The sequence below is a fragment of the Stenella coeruleoalba genome, assembly GCF_951394435.1.
Source record: "Stenella coeruleoalba genome assembly, chromosome: 11".
In the NCBI taxonomy this organism is placed as follows: Eukaryota; Metazoa; Chordata; class Mammalia; order Artiodactyla; family Delphinidae; genus Stenella; species Stenella coeruleoalba.
The window spans coordinates 60,973,639-60,995,405 of NC_137157.1; the positions used below are offsets into that span (position 1 = coordinate 60,973,639).

Genomic DNA, 21,767 nt, shown 5'->3' on the forward strand with positions numbered 1-21,767 from the left:
TCCTGCTTCCATGGAGTTTATTTTGGGGTGAGAGGAAAGACTGATAATCATCAAGAAATAGAACAGACAGGCCAATTATAGGGTGTGCTAGAAGGTGTTGAGTGTTATGGAACAAAGAAATAGATCAGAGCAGGATAAGCTGGATGGAGAACGCTCTGGGAGGGAGAAGGCAGGTTGCCATTTTTAAAAGAAATGCCAGAGAAGCCTGTTTGAGTAGTGACGTTTGGGCAAAGAGCCACAGGTGGCAACGGAGCGGGCCATGTGGCGGAGGGAACAGCATTCAGGGCAGAAGGGCCAGTCAGTGCAAAGGCCCTGAGTCAGGAGTGGGCCAGGTGTGTCTGAGGAGCAGAGGGAGGCCGGTGTGGGTGACAAGAGCAAGGGGATAAGGTAAGAACTGTAACAACAGGGACAGGCGGTGCATCATTAGGACTTTTTTTTTTCTTTCTTTTTTTACTTTGAGTGAAATGGAGAATTATCGGGGCATTTGAGCAGAGGAGTGACACAGCTCAGTGTCTTAAGGGGATCACTGGAGTGGGGGTGGGCAGGGCAAGCAGAGACCAGCATGTCCATCTTTTTTTTTTTAATAAATTTATTTATTTATTTTTGGCTGCTGTTGGGTCTTAATTGCTGTGCGCAGGCCCTCTCTAGTTGTGGCAAGCAGGGACTACTTTTCCTTGCTGCGCGCGAGCCTCTCATTGTGGGGGCCCCTCCCACCGCAGAGCACGGGCTGTAGGCACGCCGGCTCAGCAGCTGTGGCTCGTGGGCTCCAGAGCTCAGGCTCAGTAGTTGTGGCGCACGGGCCCAGCCGCTCCGCAGCACGTGGGATCCTCCCAGACCAGGGCCCGAACCCGTGTCCCCTGCACCGGCAGGCGGGCTCCCAACCACTGCACCACCAGAGAAGCCCCATCATGTCCATCTTATCTGTTTGTATAGCTGGATAGATAGACAGACAGACAGACAGACAGACAGATAGACAGATAGACAGGCAGGTTTATATAGCTGTTTTCCTCCTAAGATTTAGGGAAATGGTTCTACTGCTAAAGAAGAAGAGAAGGAGATGAAGGAAGAGAAGAAGATGAGGGAGGGGAAGGGAGGGGGAGGAGGTGGAGGAGGAGGAGAGGAAGAAAATTTCAAAACCATTAATATGGTCCAATTTTGAAATTTGAGGCTCTGTATTTACTGAGCATCTGCTCTGGCCCAGAATAGCCACAGGAAACAGCAAAGCCATGAGAGAAAGCTGCCTGCAGGAAGGCATGTGGACAGGGTTCGGGAGGAGAGTCTAGAGTTCCTGGCAGGGAAGCCCATGAGAGGAAAGATGGGGTGGCCCAGGGAGCGGCTTTGCCAGCTGGATGAGGGGCCCAGCCCCAGATGCGCTTGGGAGGGTCCAGTGTTCATCCAACGCCTCTCTGTGGCTCTGACCTCACTCCTCTCACATAGGGTCTCTGAGTCACACCCAAGTCTTGCAAAAGCCAGAGGAAGTGTCACGGGGCTAAAAGACCCTTCAAGAACTGTGTCCCAGCATCAGGAGGTGGCGTAGATCTGGACGCATAATAAAATTGTGGAAAAGACCGGCAGAGATGAGGGCAGATGCCCAACTTGAATGAACTGTGTGGGCAGCTACCAAGGCCCTGATCAGGACAGGCCCATGGGAGCTCTCAGGGTCAATCCCAGAGAACTAGTCAGCCGGGTCAACAGGCAGCTCTAAGGACACCTAGGGCAAGACGAGAAGGTATCAGCACTCTCCCATCTTTGGACAAATCCAGGAAGCCCTCCTAGGGGCAGGGGGATTTTAAGCACAGTAGAGAGAGCAGAAGGGAAGGCAGGTAGTGAGTGCCTGGTGGGTGGAAGAGCACGTGTGCCCCCAGCAGGCATCCCAGCTTAGGCAACATGCGGGAGGAGGACGGAGCATCAGCCGTGGGTGTGAGTATGAGCGGTGAGGCCTCTGGGGAGCCGCAGGAGAGGGACTCCAGGAATGGAGCAGATTCAAAGGGAGTCATGGAAGCTGCCAGGGTGGAGTAGGAAACCTCTCTCAGCCAATTAGCGCTTGAAGACTTCCTGGAAAAAGTGGCCTCTCGGGAGTATTTTAAATTATGGGAGGGCCACGGGTTTTCGAGTGGACATTCTGACACTGGGTGTGGCTTTCAAAAGGTGGGGGGAGCACAATGGGACAGGACCAAAGAGCATGATGAATGCCAGCACCCAGGACAAGCGGGTGTGGAGGAGGCGAATTGCAGTTAACCGGGCAGCCCTGGAAAGGGCATTTAGCGAGCTGCCTGCTGAGCCAGAGGAGGAGAAATCACAGCTTTCCTCTGACTAGTCCAAAAAGACTTCCTGGAAGAGGTGGCCGGCTGTTCCGGGACATTCCAGGCAAAGGTGTGACCAGGGAGAAGCCTTGGGGATAGGGAGAGGGGGCCGGAGAACCCACAGGGCACATGTGGGCAGTAAATGAGGAGAAGGCCAGTGAAGAGAGATCCAGCTCCCACCCCAGCACCCAGACAAGGATCTGGTCTCACTAAGCAGTGTGCTTGGGTGATGGGTAGAGATGGGCGTGGCTCTATGGGTTCTCTGTGCCTCCCTTGGGTAGAACCAGACGGCAAAGACCCAGGTCCCATAGGTCTACACAAACCCCCCAGGGCGTTGTGCCAGATTGGCCTGATCTGTGAGTTTCTCACTTGCCCAGGATGACCTGGGAACAGCCCCATAAGGACTCAGCCTCCCGCTCCAGCCCAGCCCCTTCCATCCGAAGCACCATGTAGACGGTCTTCCTGAGCATTCCCCACCGGCCCTGGGCTCTGCTGCCACCTGCAGTGATGCAAACTTCACCCAGCACCCACGAGCACATCCCTGTGCTGGGTGGGGCCTGCCCTCACTCCCGGCAGACCCGCCCAGGGGCTCACACCCCGGTTCTGAATAGTCCTGCTGGTCCTGGATGGGTCTTTCATTTCTGAAGGCAGTGGGGTATCTCCAGGTCTCCTGAGCCCCCTGGCTCTCCTTCCCCATCCTCAGTGCCTAGGCCCAATTTGAGGTGGAGGCTTGCGGGGGGTGTGTGTGTGTGTGTGTGTGTGTGTGTGTGTGTGTGTGTGTGTGTGTGTGTGTGTGTGTGCTGGGGGCCTGAGGGGACAGCTGACACAAGAACCTCCCTCTGGGGCTAAGCCTCCGCTCCCTCCTGCTACCAAGAGGCAGACATGGGTTTTCCATCCTCTTCAATCAGCTGAAGGAGAGCAGAGGCTCACAGGAGTTAAGAAACGGATGAGGTTTTATGGGCTTTCCAGGCTGGCAGAGCGGAGGGCCCGTCCCTCCTCCACCTCCCATGCTCAGGCCCCACCCTCCTCACTTTCAAAGGGTCTGAATCCTTCTTGGCCACACCACACCATCCAGGTCTACACCACCGTCAGTCAGTGAGCTCACTGTCCGAGGCTCAAGAATCCATCCCTGGATCCAGGCCCACAGGGCCCCACTGGAGGGGTGGGGGCTGGGAAACCATCCCCCGTGCTCCCCAGTATAGCCTCCTCTCTCCACCCCAGACTCCACCCCAAATTTGTACACTAGTGAAATCAGGTTAAAGAAAACATTAAAAGCAACCTTGAAAGGATAATGAAATCATAAATCTGCAGAGGAGGTGAAGCCTGTGGATGGGGCAAGGAGCAGGCCCACTCTCTGCTGGGTGGGGGGATGCAGGGGGTGGCAGGGGAGTTTCTGATAGGAAGCAAGAGTCCCTTTCCTTTATACAGACCCTTTTGGTCCCCAAAGCACATTCTTGTATATTATCCACTTAATCCCCCCAACAACCCCAGAAGATAAGAATGAATCCCACATTACGGCCAAGGAATCAGAAGCTCAGAGAGGTTAAGAGCTTCCCCAGCGCCACACAGCTTGGAAGTGTCCAAGCTGACATTTATACCAGGTCCTCCAGTTTGGATTCCATTGCCCAGATTGCTAAATGCCAGCGGCTTCACCATGGGTGACTGTATGATCTGAAGACTATTTGGGGCCAGCTAGTGGGGTCTCCTGCTCCTTGCCTACCCAAAGTCTCTGCCCCACTTGGAAGGACAGGCGTGGGATGTGGAGATAGAAACCAGTCAGCTTGGTGCTGGGCAAAGACCTGCAGTGGATCTGGCTGTGAAGACAAGGGCAGACCCAAGACAGAACGTGGGGCATCTGAGGGAGGATTCAGGGAACCGTGGCACAGGGACAGCATTCGGTTCTGGGAGGCTCCCTGGAGGGGTTGTCACCCTCAGAAGAAGTTCCTCAGCTCTTCTTCCTGAAGTTCCTGACCCCTCAGGGGCCTGGCTATCCTCCCTCAGCACAGACCACATCCCTAGGTCTGTGCTCAATGAACATTAAAGACTACCCATCATTATCCTAATAAATGGCCCCGGGACACACAGGGATGCAGGGATGTTAGCAGGAATGACGATTTCAGATCCCCCAGGAGCCAGAAATCACAGTGTCCTTGGACAAAAAATAAGCCACCTTCCCACCCCCGTCTCTGTGCAGAGCAGTCTCTGAATGTTCTTCTAGGGGCGACAATTCTGGGGCTGACAGGCTGAGCCCCTGCCCCTGCCCTGGCTGGTGGTCTTGGAAGGAAGTGAGACTCACAGGACCTGTTTCTTCTTAAAGAACCCAGGGACGGTGTCCAGAGCAAGTCCGTAGCAGCGAGGTTATCCCGGCTTCTGCCATCCTTTCAGCTAAGTGGGAGAAAGCGGCTAAAGGGAGGCGCCCCCTTATCCACAAGGGGCCGTCACTGTGGCCACTGAGAGTTGCGATTCTGCGGGTGAGAAATGAAGGCTCTGGAACAGAAACTGCTAGGGTGGAATCCAGAAGGTTCTAAGGGACCACGTGCTCCAGCCCTCTGTTCTGCAGGGAGCATGGTCAAAATGGCTCCTCTGGACCTGAACCACCTCCAAGCAACACTGCCTGAGTGGGTTTGACTCACCTGATCTATCAGCCCCTGAAACACATCGATTTACTTGAGAATGTGTTCAGTGTGGAGCCAAGAGGACAGAGGTGATGACCGCTGGTGGTCTCACCCAACCTGGGACCCTAGAACTTCTCCCTGGAGACAGTGGCCCCAGCCCCTACTCCATGCCCAGCCACCTCAGACTGTTGTGGAGTTCAAACCCGCCTCCAGGTGTGGGTGAAGGCCATCTCACAGGGAGACTGCGAGAAAATTCATTACCTAATGTATGTAAACGAGCTTTGAAGATGAAAAGTGCAAACACACGGTATCCCTAATAACATCTTCAATACTTTTAGGGAGGCCCAGAGTCACCGCTGAGCTCACCTTTAAGACGAGTCCTTGGGGAGTTGCTGGCAAACTCCCCAAGCCAATAAACAACATAAAATGACTTTTCACTCCTTTCATGCAGCCGAGCCCAGCTCTCCCCACCAATAAAAGGACCAGGATCAGAGGAGCCAGAAGCATCCGAAGCAGTGCACCCGCCACCCCCGACACCCCAGCGCGCTCAGCCTCCATCCGCTCAGACCCACACCATAACCTGCCGCTCCTACAGGATCAGCCCAGGATGTGGGGTCACCAGGACCTTCAGCTCGTGCTCAGCTGTGGCCCCCAAAACTGGCAGCCGCTGCTGCATCAGCGCTGCCCCTTACCGAGGGGTGTCCTGCTACCGGGGACTGACGGGCTTCGGCAGCCGCAGCGTCTCAGCCCTGGGCTCCTGTGGGCCCTGCATAGCGGGGGGCGGCTTCCGCGCTGGCTCCTGCGGCCGCAGCTTCGGGTACCGCTTCAGCGGCGTGTGCGGCCCCAGGCCACCCTGCATCACCACCGTGTCGGTCAATGAGAGCCTCCTCGCGCCCCTCAACCTGGAGATCGAGCCCAACGTGCAGTGTGTGAAGCACGAGGAGAAGGAGCAGATCAAGTGTCTCAACAGCAGGTTCGCTGCCTTCATCGACAAGGTCAGTGAGGCCTGGGATGGTCCAGAGACGGCCCCAGCCCTGCCCTCCCCTCGGGAGGATCTGTAGGGGAGCCAGCATGGCAGCCAGCAGCGGGAGAGAAATGCAGACCAAAATGCGCGGAAGGATCCGTCTTCTCGTTTAATTCCTGCAAAGTATATCGGACACCCATTGTGGTCCAGAAATTGAGCCTGTAGTCTAAAGTGAGTGTGTTTCCCGAGACAAGACAGCATGGGAATATCAGAGCTGCTGCTGAAACACAGGGCACTGGGTACCGGAAGAGCGGGAGACCGTGGGGAGCGGAGACTCCTGCGGTGGGGCCGCTCCGGAAGTGGTTATGGTGTTGCAGCTCCGGAAGTGGTTAGGGTGCTGCAGCTCCGGAAGTGGTTAGGGTGCTGCTCGGAGCCACGCTGCCTCCCCACCCTCGCTCTGCCCCTGCGCCGTGTGAGTCCTCATGCGGGCTGCTTGTCTGGCCTCACATGCTTGGTGTGAGGATTCACGGGGTTCATGCAGGGACAGTGCTGGCACACAATAAGTGCTTGATAAACGTTAGCTGTTAGCATTCTTTTCCAAGGACAGTAGTGGGCGAGGAGGTGTAACAGTTAACCAAGCAGGCTTGGCAGCCTCCTTCGTGGATGCAGAGCTGGGAATGGGGAAGGCAAGGCCGCCAGGATGGCGGGAGGAGGCCCACCAGTGCAGAGCGTGCGAAACCCGGAACTGCCCTGAGGCTGCCTCTCAGAAGGGCCACCTCTGCATCTCCCCTCATGTCGGCTCCTACTGTGTCGTTGAGGCCTTACTCCAGCTGAGGAAGGAGGACCAGGCTCTGGGGTCTGGAATCGGGGGCAACAGGGGGTACCTTCTTATTATCCCTTTTTCTCTTTAGTGATCTCAGTTAATCCTCAACATGGCTCAATGGAGTAGAAATTATCATCTTTATTTTTTGAATAACAAATTGAAGCCGAGAGTTTAGTGAGCAGCTTAGACAGACTATGGTGACAGGCAAGTGAAGGGGACTCAAGGGACATGAGATCCTGACTCCTTACTAATTATGAGACAATCAGTTAGTCACTTCATACCTTGGGGTCTCTGTTTCCGCTTTTGTACTATAGGAGAAATAAGATCTCCCCCCAAAGCGTCGTGAGAATTGAATAAAATTGATTGATAGGTACAGACATAGACAAAGATGTGTGTGTGTGTGTGTGTGTGTGTGTGTGTGTGTATCTTAGCACAAGTCCTGGCACCACATAGTAAATATTCAATAAATGTTTGTTGCATAAATGAAAACATGAAGAATGACTGTAATTAACAAGTCATAGTTCAACTGACTGAGCACTTACTGTGTGTCAGAAACTGTTCTAAGCACTTTACATATAGTAACTTGTTCAATTTTTACAACTTTAAGGAAGGTACTATTATCATCTCTGTTTTGGAAATGAGAAAACCAAGCACCCAGAGGTTAGACAACTTGCTGTTACAGTGGCAGACCTGGGAGCTGAATCAGACCCTTGGCCTCAAGCCGGGGGCACTCACACCCACAGTGCCTCCCTTGGGGGCTGGGAGCAAGGCCCGCTGAGTCGCAGACACTCCACGGCTCAGCCCTCGCCCGGCCCTGGCTGTTCAGAGAACATCAGAGCAGAGGGAGAGAGAGCTCTGGGGAGGCAGGCACCTCCCCAGCCTCCTCCTGAGTCTCTTTCTCCCACCCTGGGCGGCAGGTGCGCTTCCTGGAGCAGCAGAACAAGCTGCTGGAGACCAAGTGGCAGTTCCACCAGAACCGCCAGTGCTGCAAGAGCAACCTGGAGCCCCTGTTCCAGGGCTACATCCAGACGCTGAGGCGGGAGGCCGAGCGCGTGGAGGTCGAGAGCGGGAGGCTGGCCTCGGAGCTCAGCCACGTGCAGGAGGTGCTGGAGGGCTACAAGGAGAAGTGAGTGCGCCCGACCCAGAATAACAGGGGCAGTGGGAAAGCTCCACCCACAAGCCTCTTGAAGCAGCTTCATTAAGGTTCCTGCCTGTCTGTCAACAGGGGCTGCCTGGGACCCAAGGGGATGGTCAGGAGGGGCCTAGGTTTTTTCAGATTCTTTGGCTCCACCTCAACCCCGTGGAGGCCCGTGAGTCTCAGAGCCGTTTTCGGGGGAGGAAGGAAACCCACTCTGGGGTTCTACAGCTTTCTCGCTCCTCCACTCCCGCTCACCTTCATGACACGGGCTCCGTGCCCTTCCTGCCCGCGGCACCGCCTCTCTTTGGATCTAGGAAGCACAGATGATTTTAGACTTGGGGGATGGGGTGTTACTCATCCAGAGGCAGCAGGAGTGGGGTGGAATAAGCCAGGCTGGGACAGCGCTAGCCCACGAACAATGCCCTTCATCCCTTCTGAGCCCCGGAAGAGCTTGGCCAGGAGCTGAGATGGTTGCCAAGCCCCGACCCCTCACCTCCAGCCCCTGTCTCCCCCACCCCCAGGTATGAAGAGGAGGGGGCTCTGAGGGCCACAGCAGAGAACGAGTTCATGGTTCTAAAGAAGGTGAGGGGCTGGTCACAGGGCAGGGAGGGAGGGGCACCCCCTGTGCAGCCCGCACCGTGGTGGGTCACCACACCGACCCAGAGGCACCTTCCGGGGGCCTCTTCCCACATGCACACCCTCTCCTCTTCGGCCCACTGCCAGGACGTGGACTGCGCCTACCTGCAGAAGTCAGACCTGGAGGCCAACGTGGAGGCTCTGGTGGAGGAGTCTAGCTTCCTGAAGCGCCTCTATGACGAGGTGAGGAGGCCCTTGCCACCCAGCCAGGAAGCAGGGAGGGAAGGCGTGAGGACTGGGGGGAGGTGTTGTGTGCACGTTTGCCCCCTGAGTGGTGGAAGCATGTAATGAACGTGCACGCACAGGCAAGAGGGGCCTGTCGTGGAGCTGTCACAGACACGAGCAGGTAAGCCCCAAGGACGGCGGCGCCCGAGTGTGCTTGGGCCTCTCTGTGCCGGTGAGCCCCTGGGTGCTGCAGCGTGTGTGCCTGCGTGCTGGCCTTTGTGCGTGTTGGTCTCTACATGGATATGGAAGAGTGTATGTGGGAGTGGGGTAGGGTGGATTTCCAGTTAGAGAGGGGGTCTTAATTCCTGGACAGATCACTAGTCCCGGCATTCAGACCCCAGCTCTCTTGCTGAATGACTTTGAGTCAGGCCTTTTTCAAATGCTGGGCCTCAGTTTCCCCCTTTGTTAAGTCCTGGGCTGCCCCCAGCTGACCTCCAAGGCCCCTCCCAGCTTTACTGTCTTATGATGTACCTGTGTGTGAATGAAACGGAGTGGGAGTCATGTATCATACATGACCAGCGCCCACTCCAGGGAGTGGACATGGCCCCCAGGGGTGGAGCACGTGGCCCAGACAAGGCACCAGAACCAAATGCGTTGGCTCTCGGCCCCCCAGGAGCTCCAGGTCCTCCACGCCCACATCTCAGACACCTCAGTCTTCGTCAAGATGGACAACAGCCGGGACCTGAACATGGACTGTTTCGTCGCCGAGATCAAGGCTCAGTACGATGATGTTGCCGGCCGCAGCCGGGCCGAGGCTGAGTCCTGGTACCGCAGCAAGGTGAGTCGCCCAGGACTCCTGCCTCCTAGACATGGCACTGGGAAGGATGCGAGGTGTATATTAGAAAAGGCTTCTTTTGTCTGGGGATTTTGATCTTTAGGGATGGTAAGAAAAGGACCGACAGATCTCAATTTGGGCGTCAGGGTGGGGCTGCCATGTCTGGCTGCACAGGCTGAGCACTGTACAACCTGCACGATCATCCGTGTTGTCCTGAATGAACGGGATGTCCCATCCTGAGCCTCAGGAGCCTCTCTGCTTCCCCCAAGTGCGAGGAGATGAAGGCCACGGTGCTCCGGCACAGGGAGATCCTGCGCCGCACCAAGGAGGAGATCGGTGAGCTGAACCGCATGATCCGGAGGCTGGCGGCCGAGGTTGAAAACGCCAAGTGCCAGGTAGGGGTTCCGGGAGAGCTTGAACACCCAGCACGGGCAGACTGCAGCACCGGGCCCTTTGCCAGCAGGAGAGCGAAGGCCTGGCCCTAATCAGGCCTCAGAGTGTGCCCGTGAGGAAGCAGGGGTCCAGAGAGAGGGCAGGGCCCCTGGCACATCACGCAGCACTGGAGCTGGCATGAGCCGTATCACTGATGTTCCCCCTCCCTGGCCACCCTGCAACACCACCAAAGGAGAGGTGGTGAAAAGTGCCCATTCCTCCCTCGTGCTCATAGTCCCATTAACTACCTGTTTATAGGTAGTTAACCTACCTTTTCTCTGGGACCCTTGCCCCAGCTCCCTCCGCTCAGGGGAGCCAAGTTGCACCTTCTCTCTCTCTCCTGCTCGTCCTCACATCTCCTTCCCCACAGCGGGCCAAGCTGGAGGCTGCCGTGCCCAAGGCAGAGCAGCAGGGCGAGGCGGCCCTTAATGATGCCCGCTGCAAGCTGGCCGGGCTGGAGGAGGCCCTGCAGAAGGCCAAGCGGGACATGGCCTGCCTGCTCAAGGAGTACCAGGAGGTGATGAACTCCAAGCTGGGCCTGGACATCGAGATCGCCACCTACAGGCGCCTGCTGGAGGGCGAGGAGCACAGGTGGGGCTAGGGGAGACCTCGGGGTCTAGAAGGAGGAGGCCCTGGTCCTCTGGCAGTGAATTTCGCTGAGCCCAAATGTGAGCTGTATCTCTGCCCACTGCTAGCCCAGCTCAAGCTTCAATAATAATGATAATTTACTGAATGCTTATTAGGCCTGTGCTAGGTGCTCCTTTTAATCCTCCCAGTCCAGTGAGGTAGGTATCATTTTTCCCATCCAAAGATAAGGAAAGAAGGCCCAGCGTTCAGTGACTTTCTCGTGGCCACACGGTTAACAAGCACAAGAGCCAGGACCTGCACCCAAGACATGTGGCTCTAAAATCCATTGTCTTCCAGTAGCTTCCTAAAGGAGACTGAAGCTTGGCCTGCCCCGGAGGCGGGTGCATTATAAGGATGACGCACCCTGTGGCTGTAGCTCTTCCTTGGCATCAAGCCCTTTCACACACACTGCTGCATTCAATTCGACTCTCCTTTCTGTGAGCCTGATCGGCACTACCCAGGGTGGGCCACGCCATTCAGACTGGAGGCCACGGGTGGAGTTCGTAAACTCACTCACCTCTGCTGAAAATCAGAAGGCCTTGTCTCTGTGGTCAGAGAATAGTTAAAGAGAGTGAGCATTTAATAGAGACTTTGAGGGAGCACTTCCTGCCTCTTGGGGGTTGGATCTGGACACAGGAAGCCCCTCTCTGTGGCCAAGCAACCATCTGCCTCAAGGAATCCAGCTCAGTGCCCAGAATTAACGGAGTTTTCTTTCCCCTTAGGCTGTGCGAAGGTGTGGGCTCTGTGAATATCTGTAAGTACCCGCTTGAAGCACCCCTAGAAAAATGGCTTTGTGGATGGGCAGATCTGAACCTGACAGCCTAACCCACTAAACCCGGAATGTTCCGGGCCTGGGAGGGAGGGGGACTTTCATGCCCCCCTCCCGCCCCACTCTTCCCTGGAGGCACTAAACGAAGGCATAGTTGAGCGCCATCCACTGGTGGCGATGTGAACTGCAGGCCAGGGTAATAAGGGCGCAGAAGCTTTGCCCCTCTGAGTGTAGGGGTCCTCGATTCCTTCTCACCCAGGTGCCCAAGAACAGCGGTCCCCAACCTTTTTGCACCAGGGATCAGTTTTGTGGAAGACAATTTTTCCATGGAGGCGGGGTGCGGGGGGATGATGGTGGAGTGATGTGGGGAGCAGCAGATGAAACATCGCTTGCTCACCCACGGCTCACCTCCCGCTGTGTGGCCCGGTTCCTAGGGGTTGGGGACCCCTGCCCTAGAAGGCTGAGATGCTGAGGAGAACAGGGTCTGAGTTATGAACCACTAAACCCCTTTGAGGAGGAGGAAGCTCCTGCGGTGCAGAAGCCCTTAGGGCCTGTCCTGGGGTTGGTGACATCACAACAGGCCACTCAGCCCTTCCTGTCCCCTCTCTTCCCACAGGCGTCAGCAGCTCCCGCGGTGGAGTCACCTGGGGGGCCTCATGTATAGCACCACCCCGGGCTGCCAGATTGCCTCTGGCCCCGTGGCCACTGGGGGCAGCATCACAGTGATGGCGCCCGAGTCCTGCGCCCCCGTCAGCCCCGCGTCTCCAGCTTCCGCTGCGGGAGCAGGTCCATCCGCTTTCCCTAGAGTCCGAGGCCCCGCCTGCGTCCCCCGGGCACGGAATGGTGTGTGAATGGAAAATGTGTGCTTGCTGCCAGAATCCTCCACGTGTTCCTCCAAGGGAAAGACCCTCCACTGCTCTCCACCACCTTCTCATTTTAGGGAGTTGTTTCCTGGTTCTCCAACAGGCTTCCGTTAGAGAGAGTCATTCCCAGCCCTTTTACTCAATTCCGATTTGACTCCTAAATACCAGTGGCCAATTTGTATTATTCACCAGGCTCTCTGGGACCCTACCCATCACCCAGGGCTGCTGGACATTGTGAAAATTTGACCTTCTCCTGGCACAAGGAATAAGCCTAACTATACAGCCTGGTCTCCCACAGCCTGAGAATCAGAGAGGAAGCAGCACCCCGCCACTTCCAGCAGCTCCCCTCTCCTGGCCGGGAAGGTCTCTGCAGGAAAGAATTGCCCCTTGGTCATTTTTGTTTGTGTTTTGCTTGTCTCTCTAACCAACTGCCTTCTTCTGGGTTAACCTGTTCCAGCCAAACTCCTCCTGTGACCTCCCAGTTGAGAGGCCCATTATGGGGGAAATTCTTCTGACTTCGGACAGGTCTTGCTATTCAATACACCTTTATACATTTCAAAGAAAACACCATGGTTGCTCCAAGGTCACCCCCTGCCGGTGCAGGAGGGATCTGTCCAGTGCTGAGTGGGTGGGATGGAGCAGGTGAGGCCACTACCTGGGTCTCCCTCTTGCTATGACTGTCTCTGGATGCCTCGCCTTCTGGGTTGTCTCAAGCCTTGTTTCAATAAATGCTGCTGCTATGCAAAGACATGGGATCTTGTGAACAACACTGTCTCTATACCTGCAACAAGTCCGACACTCGGAGCCCTCTGGCCCCATCTCCAGCTGGCCAGTCCTTTCCAACCCCATGCAGTGTTTCCCAGCCCTCCAGTGATTCTGCCTCTTCCTGTCCACTTCCATAGCCTGATTCCAGCTCAGACCCCTCAGGCCTGGACCACAGCTCCAGATCCCCACATGACCTCTTTCTCCCCACCCCACAAACCCCCTCCCCAGCAGCCAGAATCCCAGACTCATAGCTCTCATCCCCCACTGCCTGGTTCACACCACTTCCCAGCATATGCATGCGCTCCTTATGTCAGACACAGGCTCCTCCATCTCGTCTTTCCCCAGCTGCTCGTCAGCCCTGTGCAACCCCTCCACCCAGACGCTCACCTTCCCAGATGCAGGCTCTACCCAATGGAGACAAGTCCGCCGCCTGAGGCCTCCCAGTTCTATCCCACGTGGACACATAGGCTACCCCACACCCCTCCTCCCATTTGCCTTTGCTCAGCACTCCCTCTGCCCCCCTTCCCTCCCCTCCCTCCCCCCACACACACATCCCCCGCTTCCTGCCCCACAGTGTCTCAGACCCTGAGGATCTCTGGTTCTTTCTTTGTGGCTCGTGGCCAGGGATGTCACTGCGTATGTCTGGACACTGGATCAAGCTGGAAGTTCCTGGAGAGTAGGAAGTGTCTCCCCCTGGCTTTGACCCCCAACCAAGTCCCAGGATGGGGCTCCAGAACGTGTCAGGCCTGAGATGGTTGGATGAACTCAGGCAGCTGGTAGGGCAGGAGGTGTAGCCATCAGCCTTCTTGGGCTCGCCTCCATTTCTCCATTAGGAGAACAGACTGGCCATCGCTATTCCAGGCAGATGTCCCCCTGCCGGCCTCCTCTGCTGCCCCATCCCCCAGCCTGTCCCTGGGAGGCGATGTTAAGGGCCTGTGCATTCTGATGAATCCTCATCTCAGACCCAAAGAACTGTGACTCCACTGGAGGCCTCTCCCGAGTGCTCAGTCTGCTGCTGTCTGAGGTTTGCCAGCTGACGCCAGACAGGCCTCCTCCAAGTTTCTGGCCCCCTCTCCTTCTTTCTACCATCTCTCTGGGCTTCAAGGGCATGGTCACACTCACAATAGGCCAACGTTCAGTTTAAGGCACATCATTCATCCACAGGAAAGGTTAAGTCTCCAGGGCTGAAACGTCAGGAGATCAGAATTTGAGCATCAGCTCTGCCATGTCTCAGAGAGACGCTGGGCAGGAAGTGGCCTCCATGCTCTGGGCGTCAGCCTGGGGGCCTGTGCAGTGAGTCTGTGCTTGGGGAAAACACCTTGATGTTACCTTGGGTCTGGGCCAAGCATAACTAAAATGCCAAATCTGATATCCAAAAATATGACACCGTGCATGGAAAAGTCAAACAACCAGGAGCTGGGAGATATCGATAAGCTTTTTAATAAGTTTCCATGTTTTGCGTGCACGGCAGCCCAAGGTGCCATCGACTTATGAAGATGAAACCTCTCCCCACCACCCTCCTGGCAGCCAACAGCAAAAATGCAGAGCAAGCTCTTCTCTTTTCAAAGGATTCTGGGTCTCCCACAGCTCTCTCCTGAGAAAAGAGCTATTCCCTGCAGAAAGCCAAGGGCACGCTCCGAGAGTAACTGAGGATTAAAGTTTCATTAGAAAAAACAAAAATTTTAAGGAGAAGACAAGTGGTCTGAATCTCTCAGTCAAGAACAGGCCAGGAGAGCGAGGGGCCCAGACAATGAGGCCCACGTTGGTGGCTCCAGGGCTCTTTCCTGGGCTCTTTTTTTTGAAACTCCACAAACCAAGCTGAGACCCCCATCGAGAGAAAATCAGACCTTCTATCCACATTCTACTCCTATGCAAATATTCAATGCCCCTCCCCAAAATACACAGGATCTGCAAAGGATAAAGAAGTGTGGATTATAGTGCTTTCAAAAAATCGGGTAAGCTCGGGCTTTGGGGTCTTCTTTGCTCCTTTCGGAGGCCACAAGTGCTCTTCCAGCAAGTCTCAAATGCCCTCTGCTTTGGACCATCCTCACAAACACCCACACCCAGGCTTCTCCTTCTCCCGGCCCTGCTGTTGCCAACTGTTCCCTGCTTCAGTCCTCGGGATCTCGGGAAGTACAAACTGGAGCCGTTACCCACCGGAACAAGCATGGTGAGAAATGCTGGGTAATCACGTGATCAAGGAAATCACAAAGTGTAACCCTCTTTGGAATGGACAGGGACATTGGAAATGACCATCTGGGAATCACCTCTTGTCTGGCTACCCCGCTCTTATACCCTTGGTGCTACTGAAGAGTGGTGGTGACAGGCAAGTAGCCAGGGAAGGGAGTGGGTCAAGGGAGCATTCAGAAGATGAGCTTTTGCATTAAATATGGAGGAAACACTAGCGGCACAAATATGCATATACACACCCTCCACCGCCACCATCAGAAAGGAGAGGTAGACCCTCCCCCATTTCTACCACCCCCCCTTCCCCAGCTCCATCCTGGTACAACACCTTTCCCTCCGCAGAGCAGATCTAGCGGCCTTTTGAACCTGATTTTCTCCCCAGCTCAAACTTGGTGGAGTCCAGACCATGCTGTGCCCAAGATACAGCCCCTGCAGGACCCTCTAAGCCCAGGAGGCAGAGACTAGGTGGACACCACATGAAGAAAGATCTGGAGAAAGATCCCAGAGTCCCAGGGGACCAATGTGCCCCTTGGGGACACCTTCTGAAGTCAACCCTGGCATTGCCAGGGAGAACTACTCAAAGGTTTTTCTATATCTTCAGATCAAATATGTATTCTTGTGACAAAATATCTTCTACCAAATCAGGCCTTTTTTTTTTTTACATCTTTATTGGAGTATAATTGCTTTACAATGGTGTGTTAGTTTCTGCTTTATAACAAAGTGAATCAGTTATACATATACATATGTTCCCATATCTCTTCCCTCTGCATCTCCCTCCCTCCCACCCTCCCTATACCACCCCTCCAGGCGGTCACAAAGCACCGAGCTGATCTCCCTGTGCTATCCCTTTTTATAAATCCCAAATAACATGAGGTGAGAGAAGTAAGAGATTTTCCTATAAAACAAGTGAAAGAACGTTGTCCACCAGAAACCCCTCTCTCCATCTTATCACATCCAGGGGGACACCCTTTGCAACTGAGGGGACTCTGAACAGACTTCCCTGGTGGGACTTCTTGAGGACTGTCAATTCAAGAATATGCCGGAGACAGAGGTCCCCAATCAACTGTCTCTGTCCAGGCCATCAGGGCACATGTCCTCCCACCAGAAGTCTGAGTTTTAATTCTGGATCCCCACATAAGAGGCATGTGTGAATCAGATATAGTCCCTCTGCCACTACAACAGGAGGAGTTTGCAGTGGGTGCCTGACTATACTTAGAGTTGTTATGAATCAGGGACTTCCAAGTGCCCTGAGCTTTTCCTCTTTCTAAACGGGAGTGCGGGAATTCCCTGGCTATCCAGTGGTTAGGACTCAGCACTTTCACTGTCGTGGGTCCGGATTCAATCCCTGGTCAAGGAACTAAGATCCCACAAGCCATGCGGCACAGCCCAAATAAAAGTAAAAATTTAAAAAATAAATGAAGTGCAGACTATGGCTATCCTACCCCATCTCACCATTGCATGATGGGTGTGGTGGACATAGATAATTTCCATTTAACTCACAGGACTTCAGACTGAGGTAGACCATCATGGGGGAGCTGCAACAAAGAACCCTATCCCACGAGCCTCACGTGTAACTGGATTGAATCCAAATAGCAAGATCCTCAAATTCAAGCTGGTATAATAATGGGGAGAAATCTGGGGGGGGGGTCTCTGGAAGGGTGAGCATATGTTGTTTGTGGGAGGGACATGAATTGTTGTGACCAGAGAGTGCACTGTGGGATCTAGTCTCCACACGTGGCCCCATCAATTCCTTCCCTCTCTGCACATCACGAGGAGGAGCCTGTTTCCTCTCCCCTTGAATCTGAGCCGGCCCGGTGACTGCCCTGCCCAGTAGAATATGGTGGAAGTGAACGTCTGAGCTCAGGCCTAAGGAGGACTGGCTGCTTCTGCTTCCCACCTTCCTTCTTCTTGGAACCCAGCCACCAGGCTGTGAGGAAGCCCAAGCAGCTACATGAGAAAGGCTCATATGGAGGACAGCCAAGTCTCTGGATGCCAACTGTCAATGTATTTTCTCTCAGCTCCGGACTCACCCGTCATTGCCGGCTCTGTGAACGTTTAGAGGGGCCCTGTCAATATTTTCCTTTGTTCGCTGGCACAATATTAAGCTTTGTCAGTAGAGGACGCTGGAGAGAGATTGCAGGAGGAAGGGGCTTTCCTTCCTGGTTCCAGGTTCCTCCTGGCACATTCTGGCCGCACCCACAGTTTCTCCAGAACTGCTCCTGCCGTGCAGTGGCTTCACTGCCGCAGTGCACAGTAGTCAGCAGTATCCTGTGGCCAGCAGCTTCCAATATCCTTCTCAGGTGGTTTTGAGGTGGAGACATGTCTTCTTGAACAGGTTTCCCTAGCTTTCCCTGGATCTGAGGTCCAGATCTTGGCCACAGGGGGTCCACTTCCTTGGATGCACTCTCTCAGGCCTAGGGGTAGGGGCTGCTCCTTATATCTGCAGCTCCTGTATGCTTTATTTTTTCTTAATAAATTTATTTATTTTATTTATTTATTTTTGGCTGCATTGCGCCTTTGTTGCTTCATGCGGGCTTTCTCTAGTTGTGGCGAGTGGGGGCTACTCTTCGTTGCAGTGCGCAGGCTTCTCATTGCCGTGGCTTCTGTTGTTGTGGAGCACGGGCTCTAGGCACGCGGGCTTCAGTAGTTGTGGCTTGCAGGCTCTAGAGCGCAGGCTCAGTAGTTGTGGCGCACGGGCTTAGTTGCTCCGCGGCATGTGGGATCTTGCCAGACCAGGGCTCGAACCCGTGTCCCCTGCAATGGCAGGCGGCTTCTTAACCACTGCGCCACCAGGGAAGTCCAGCAGCTCCTGTATGCTTTAGATTTTTTGCTTCTTACTAGCCAGTCTCTCATTACTCAATCCCGTTATAGTTAATGATTATTTATATTAAACTTTATCTGTTCAAATTATCGTCTCCTGATTAGGCCCTGACTGACACGTCCTGGCCAATAGCTCCAGCTGAACTCATAGCTGGTGGCTAGTACCAAGTCCAGCTCCATGGAAGGAGGTCATTTTGGACCTTCCAGACATCCTAGCATCCCAAACAACATCACATAAAGTAGAAGAGCTGCCCAGTAAGCCCATCAAATCATGAGAAATAATAAAGCATTATTGTTTCAAGCCTCTAAATTTTGGAGTGATTCGTTATGTCAATAGATATCTGAAACCTCCCTACAACCCAGGAGGCATCATTATTCCATTTTACAGATGGAGAAGCTAAAGCTCAGTGAGGATCAATGACTTGCCCACAATTACAGAACTAGTAAATGGCTGAACCAACATTCAAACATAGGTTTGTATTAACCAAAATCTTTTAAATACATAATCTCACTTAGGCGGCCAGAAGGGACCTTAGGAATAATGTCCAACATCCCTCATTCTATAGCCAAAGAAACTGAAGCTCAGAAGGTGGAAGCAATTTGCCCAAAGTCACGCACTTAAGAAATGGCAGAATCGGGACTCTGAACTAGAAGCCTGGTTCTCCTGACCCAAAGCTCTTCGTCTCCCTCACACTGTCGTCCCACATGTCTTCCTTCACCCATTTCCTCATGTACTTTCCCCCTCCAGGAATGTCCCCAGCAGGGTGGAGGGGACGATCACCCTGGTTGAGAAGCCCTAGGGCACATCTGGCCATGTCTAGGGACACCTTTGGTTGTCACAATTGGAGGTGAGGAGTACTACTGGCTTCTAGTGGGTAGAGGCCATTGCTACTGCTAAACATCCTACAATGCACAGGACGTTCACCCCCCAACAAAGAAGTCTCCAGCCCAAAACGTCAATAGTGTTGAAGTTGAGAAACCTTGGTCTATAGAAACCCATAACCACACAAGGCAGGGAGGGATTCCCTGCCTCCCTGGGTCTTCTCTTGTTCTTCCAAGCCTCAGGTTGCTCAAGGCCAGGTGGGCAGCTTCTACTGCAGTCATTTTCACCTACTGAAAAGTAACTAAGTGCATGAGAGGTCCTGAAGAAATCTCTGGCAGGGAGCACCTATCACAGGAGGGCCCTGGCGTTTGCAAGATTCTGAGGCACCAGGTTGGATTAGTTACAATTAGTTTATTGGAAACAAAGAGTGAAATAAAGGCAAACAAACTTGCAGGCAGTTGACTCACCGGCTTTTATAGAAGCCTCCGCAGGCGTCCCTGGAAGGTGATGGGCTCCCCTCCAATGGGTCGCATCCCTCACAGAGTTACAGGAAAACCACCATCAGTGTTCTTCATCTCCATTCCATAGGTACAAGCACACTGGCAGATTCCCCAGGATGCGCAGATGGGGAGATTCTGGGGTCTGTCCTGTTCCTCCAAGCTTAGATGAAGGGATCAGGCAAGACCAATGAATCCAGCAAAAAACAGAAGGCGGGAGAAAGGATGAATCCTCAGAACAACAAAACGACTACTAGGAAAGACTACAGAAAGAAGCCAAGGTGCGCCCCAGCCTCAGTGGGGCTCAGGTGCCGGGGGATGGCACACAGAGGGAGCAGCTAGGGAGCAGGAGAGGCAAAAGGTACACATCTGGAGCCTGTTCTCGGGAGGCCAGCAGCCGGCGGCGCGTGGGGCCACGGAAGGGGCGTTCCGCTTGCAAGAGGTCCTGGCTGGGCGGAGGGCGACCCTAGCACCTCTTAGAGCCCACGATGCTGCGGCCCAGCCCGGAGCAGGGGCCGTAGGCGTCGGCGGTGCCCACCACCACGTTGTCGCTGCAGGAGGCGCTGCAGACGCTGGTGGTGACAGCAGGGGCAGCGCCAGAGGCGCAGAGATCGCCACAGACGACGCCACCGCAACAGCTACTGACGCCTGGATGGGGGGAGAACAGGCAGAGACGCGGGTCAGGCACTGCCACAGCCAGAAGGCTTGGGGCAGCGAAAATGCCCCCTCCCCAAAGGCACTGTGACCACCCAGCTGGAGAAGGGGGCGGGGCGGCTACTTACAGACATCCACAGCCCCGACGCCCTCGCACAGCCTGCGGGGAAAGGAAAAGAGAAAGGTCAGTGCCCTGAAAAGCCGCTGGACCACACACAGCCAAGGTGAAAGGTGAGGTCCCCCACCTTCCTTCTGAGCACTTGCCCAGGGGAAGGGGCGATTTAGCGGTAGCCGGGTCACTGTACGGGTTCTGGAAACAGATCACCTGGTGTGCTGGCTCTCCACCCCTTATTAGCTGAGCAACCTCAGAAATGCCCTCCCTCAGCCTGACTCCTCCTGGGGAAAATCTACTCCCTGGTCTGTTGTGAGAATGAACTCAGAATACGCCTACACGTGCACAATGCCTGCCACAGAGTAAGCACTTCAAAAACGGTAGCTGCTCCTCTTTGTTTCGGTTCTTACGGACTTGTAAATGCAACTGAGGTGCAGCAAATTAAAATTCCTGAATCTGGTCTGATTGGCGTCACTAAAATGCGAGTCTCGGGAAGACAGAATTTTTTGTCTATTCTTTTCCCCATTGCAGACAGTGCCCCAAACGATGCCTGGCTCGATAAATAACTTGCATGAATGAATGGGATGTTAGAACCCATTGAGAGCAGGCTCAGAGACTAGCTACACCAATTCCCTCACTTAACAGATGGAGAAACTGAGGCCCAGAGAGAGGAAATAACCAGTGCCGGAGGCAGGGATATCACTCCTGCCACCTAACTCCACCCAGCCCGTGTTTCCTTCCCACACAACGCTCTCTCCTTAAGGAAAACACACAGAGTCCCTCCGAGGGACCGTGGCAAAGGGTTGTCAATATCAGCTTCAGAAATGTGGAGAATCCGCAGCCCACCATCTACCGTCCCATGCCCAGGTTTCCTAGGGAACCCGCACCAAAGCTTCGGAGTTCATTCCAAGAGCGCTTTGTGGCAAAGGGGTGGACCTCTCTGTTTCCAGTGCTACTGTTTCCAGTGTCTCTCCAGCATTCAAACTCAGTCTTGAAAAATTCTCCCTCCTAGAATTCTGCCCCAATGAAACTACCCAGGCCCAGAGAGCCCCAGTGCCTCTGAAATCTCCAAGGCAATTACTTGAGTTTGTTGCGGGTCTCACATGTGAGCGCTTTGATTCCAGCTACCAAACCTGTGTCCTCATTTCCCCAATACACAGGATGCTCCCTCTGCATCCTCACTCGACTCTGCCCAGGACCAAGGGCCTGGCTGGACGTGAGAAGAGGAAGGCTCAGGGTAAGAGCACCTGACTAACCTGCGGAAAGAACCAAAGGCAACACCCCGGGACTCTTGTCCTCATAGGAGCTGTTCAGCCGCCCCCCTCCAGCTGAACATAGAAGGCTGAAGCCCAGTGGGTCTCCCCACGCCCCCAAAACAAGCAACAAGCAAAAATGCCCAGACCAGGGCAGCTGCTTCAAGAGACCAGTCCCTGTGTCTGTCTATCCTTAGTCCCGCTTGCTGCAATGGACGACCACTTAGGGGTGCTCACTGTGGTTAAAATATATAAGTGTGTGTTGATACAACCCCCTATTGAAGCTGTCATTTGGGGAGAAATCTGAACTCCCAGGGCTGGGGCCAGGACCAGGCTTGAAAAGAGAGCTGGAACCCTGACGGGCATCTGCAACGAGGGCCTGGGACGGAAGAGGCACTATAGAGGGAAGGTGGCCCAGCCCAGACAGGGCTTCTCAGGAAAAGCAATGACTATGGCCTTGACTCCAGGCTCTGAGAAACAGATTTG

At 54.4% G+C, this 21,767-nt stretch overlaps 1 protein-coding gene across 1 annotated transcript; it reads left to right on the forward strand.

Annotated features, from left to right (window-relative positions):
- Positions 1-1,887: 1,887 nt before the first annotated feature.
- On the forward strand, positions 1,888-12,112 carry KRT85 (keratin 85; the record flags this gene model as incomplete). Its single annotated transcript, XM_079937497.1, is given in 12 exon segments — positions 1,888-1,933; positions 5,399-5,913; positions 7,623-7,831; positions 8,365-8,425; positions 8,567-8,662; positions 9,318-9,482; positions 9,749-9,874; positions 10,282-10,502; positions 11,261-11,292; positions 11,924-11,950; positions 11,953-12,054; positions 12,057-12,112. Coding segments are annotated over 12 exon segments (1,656 nt in total).
- Between the last annotated feature and the right edge of the window lie 9,655 nt (positions 12,113-21,767).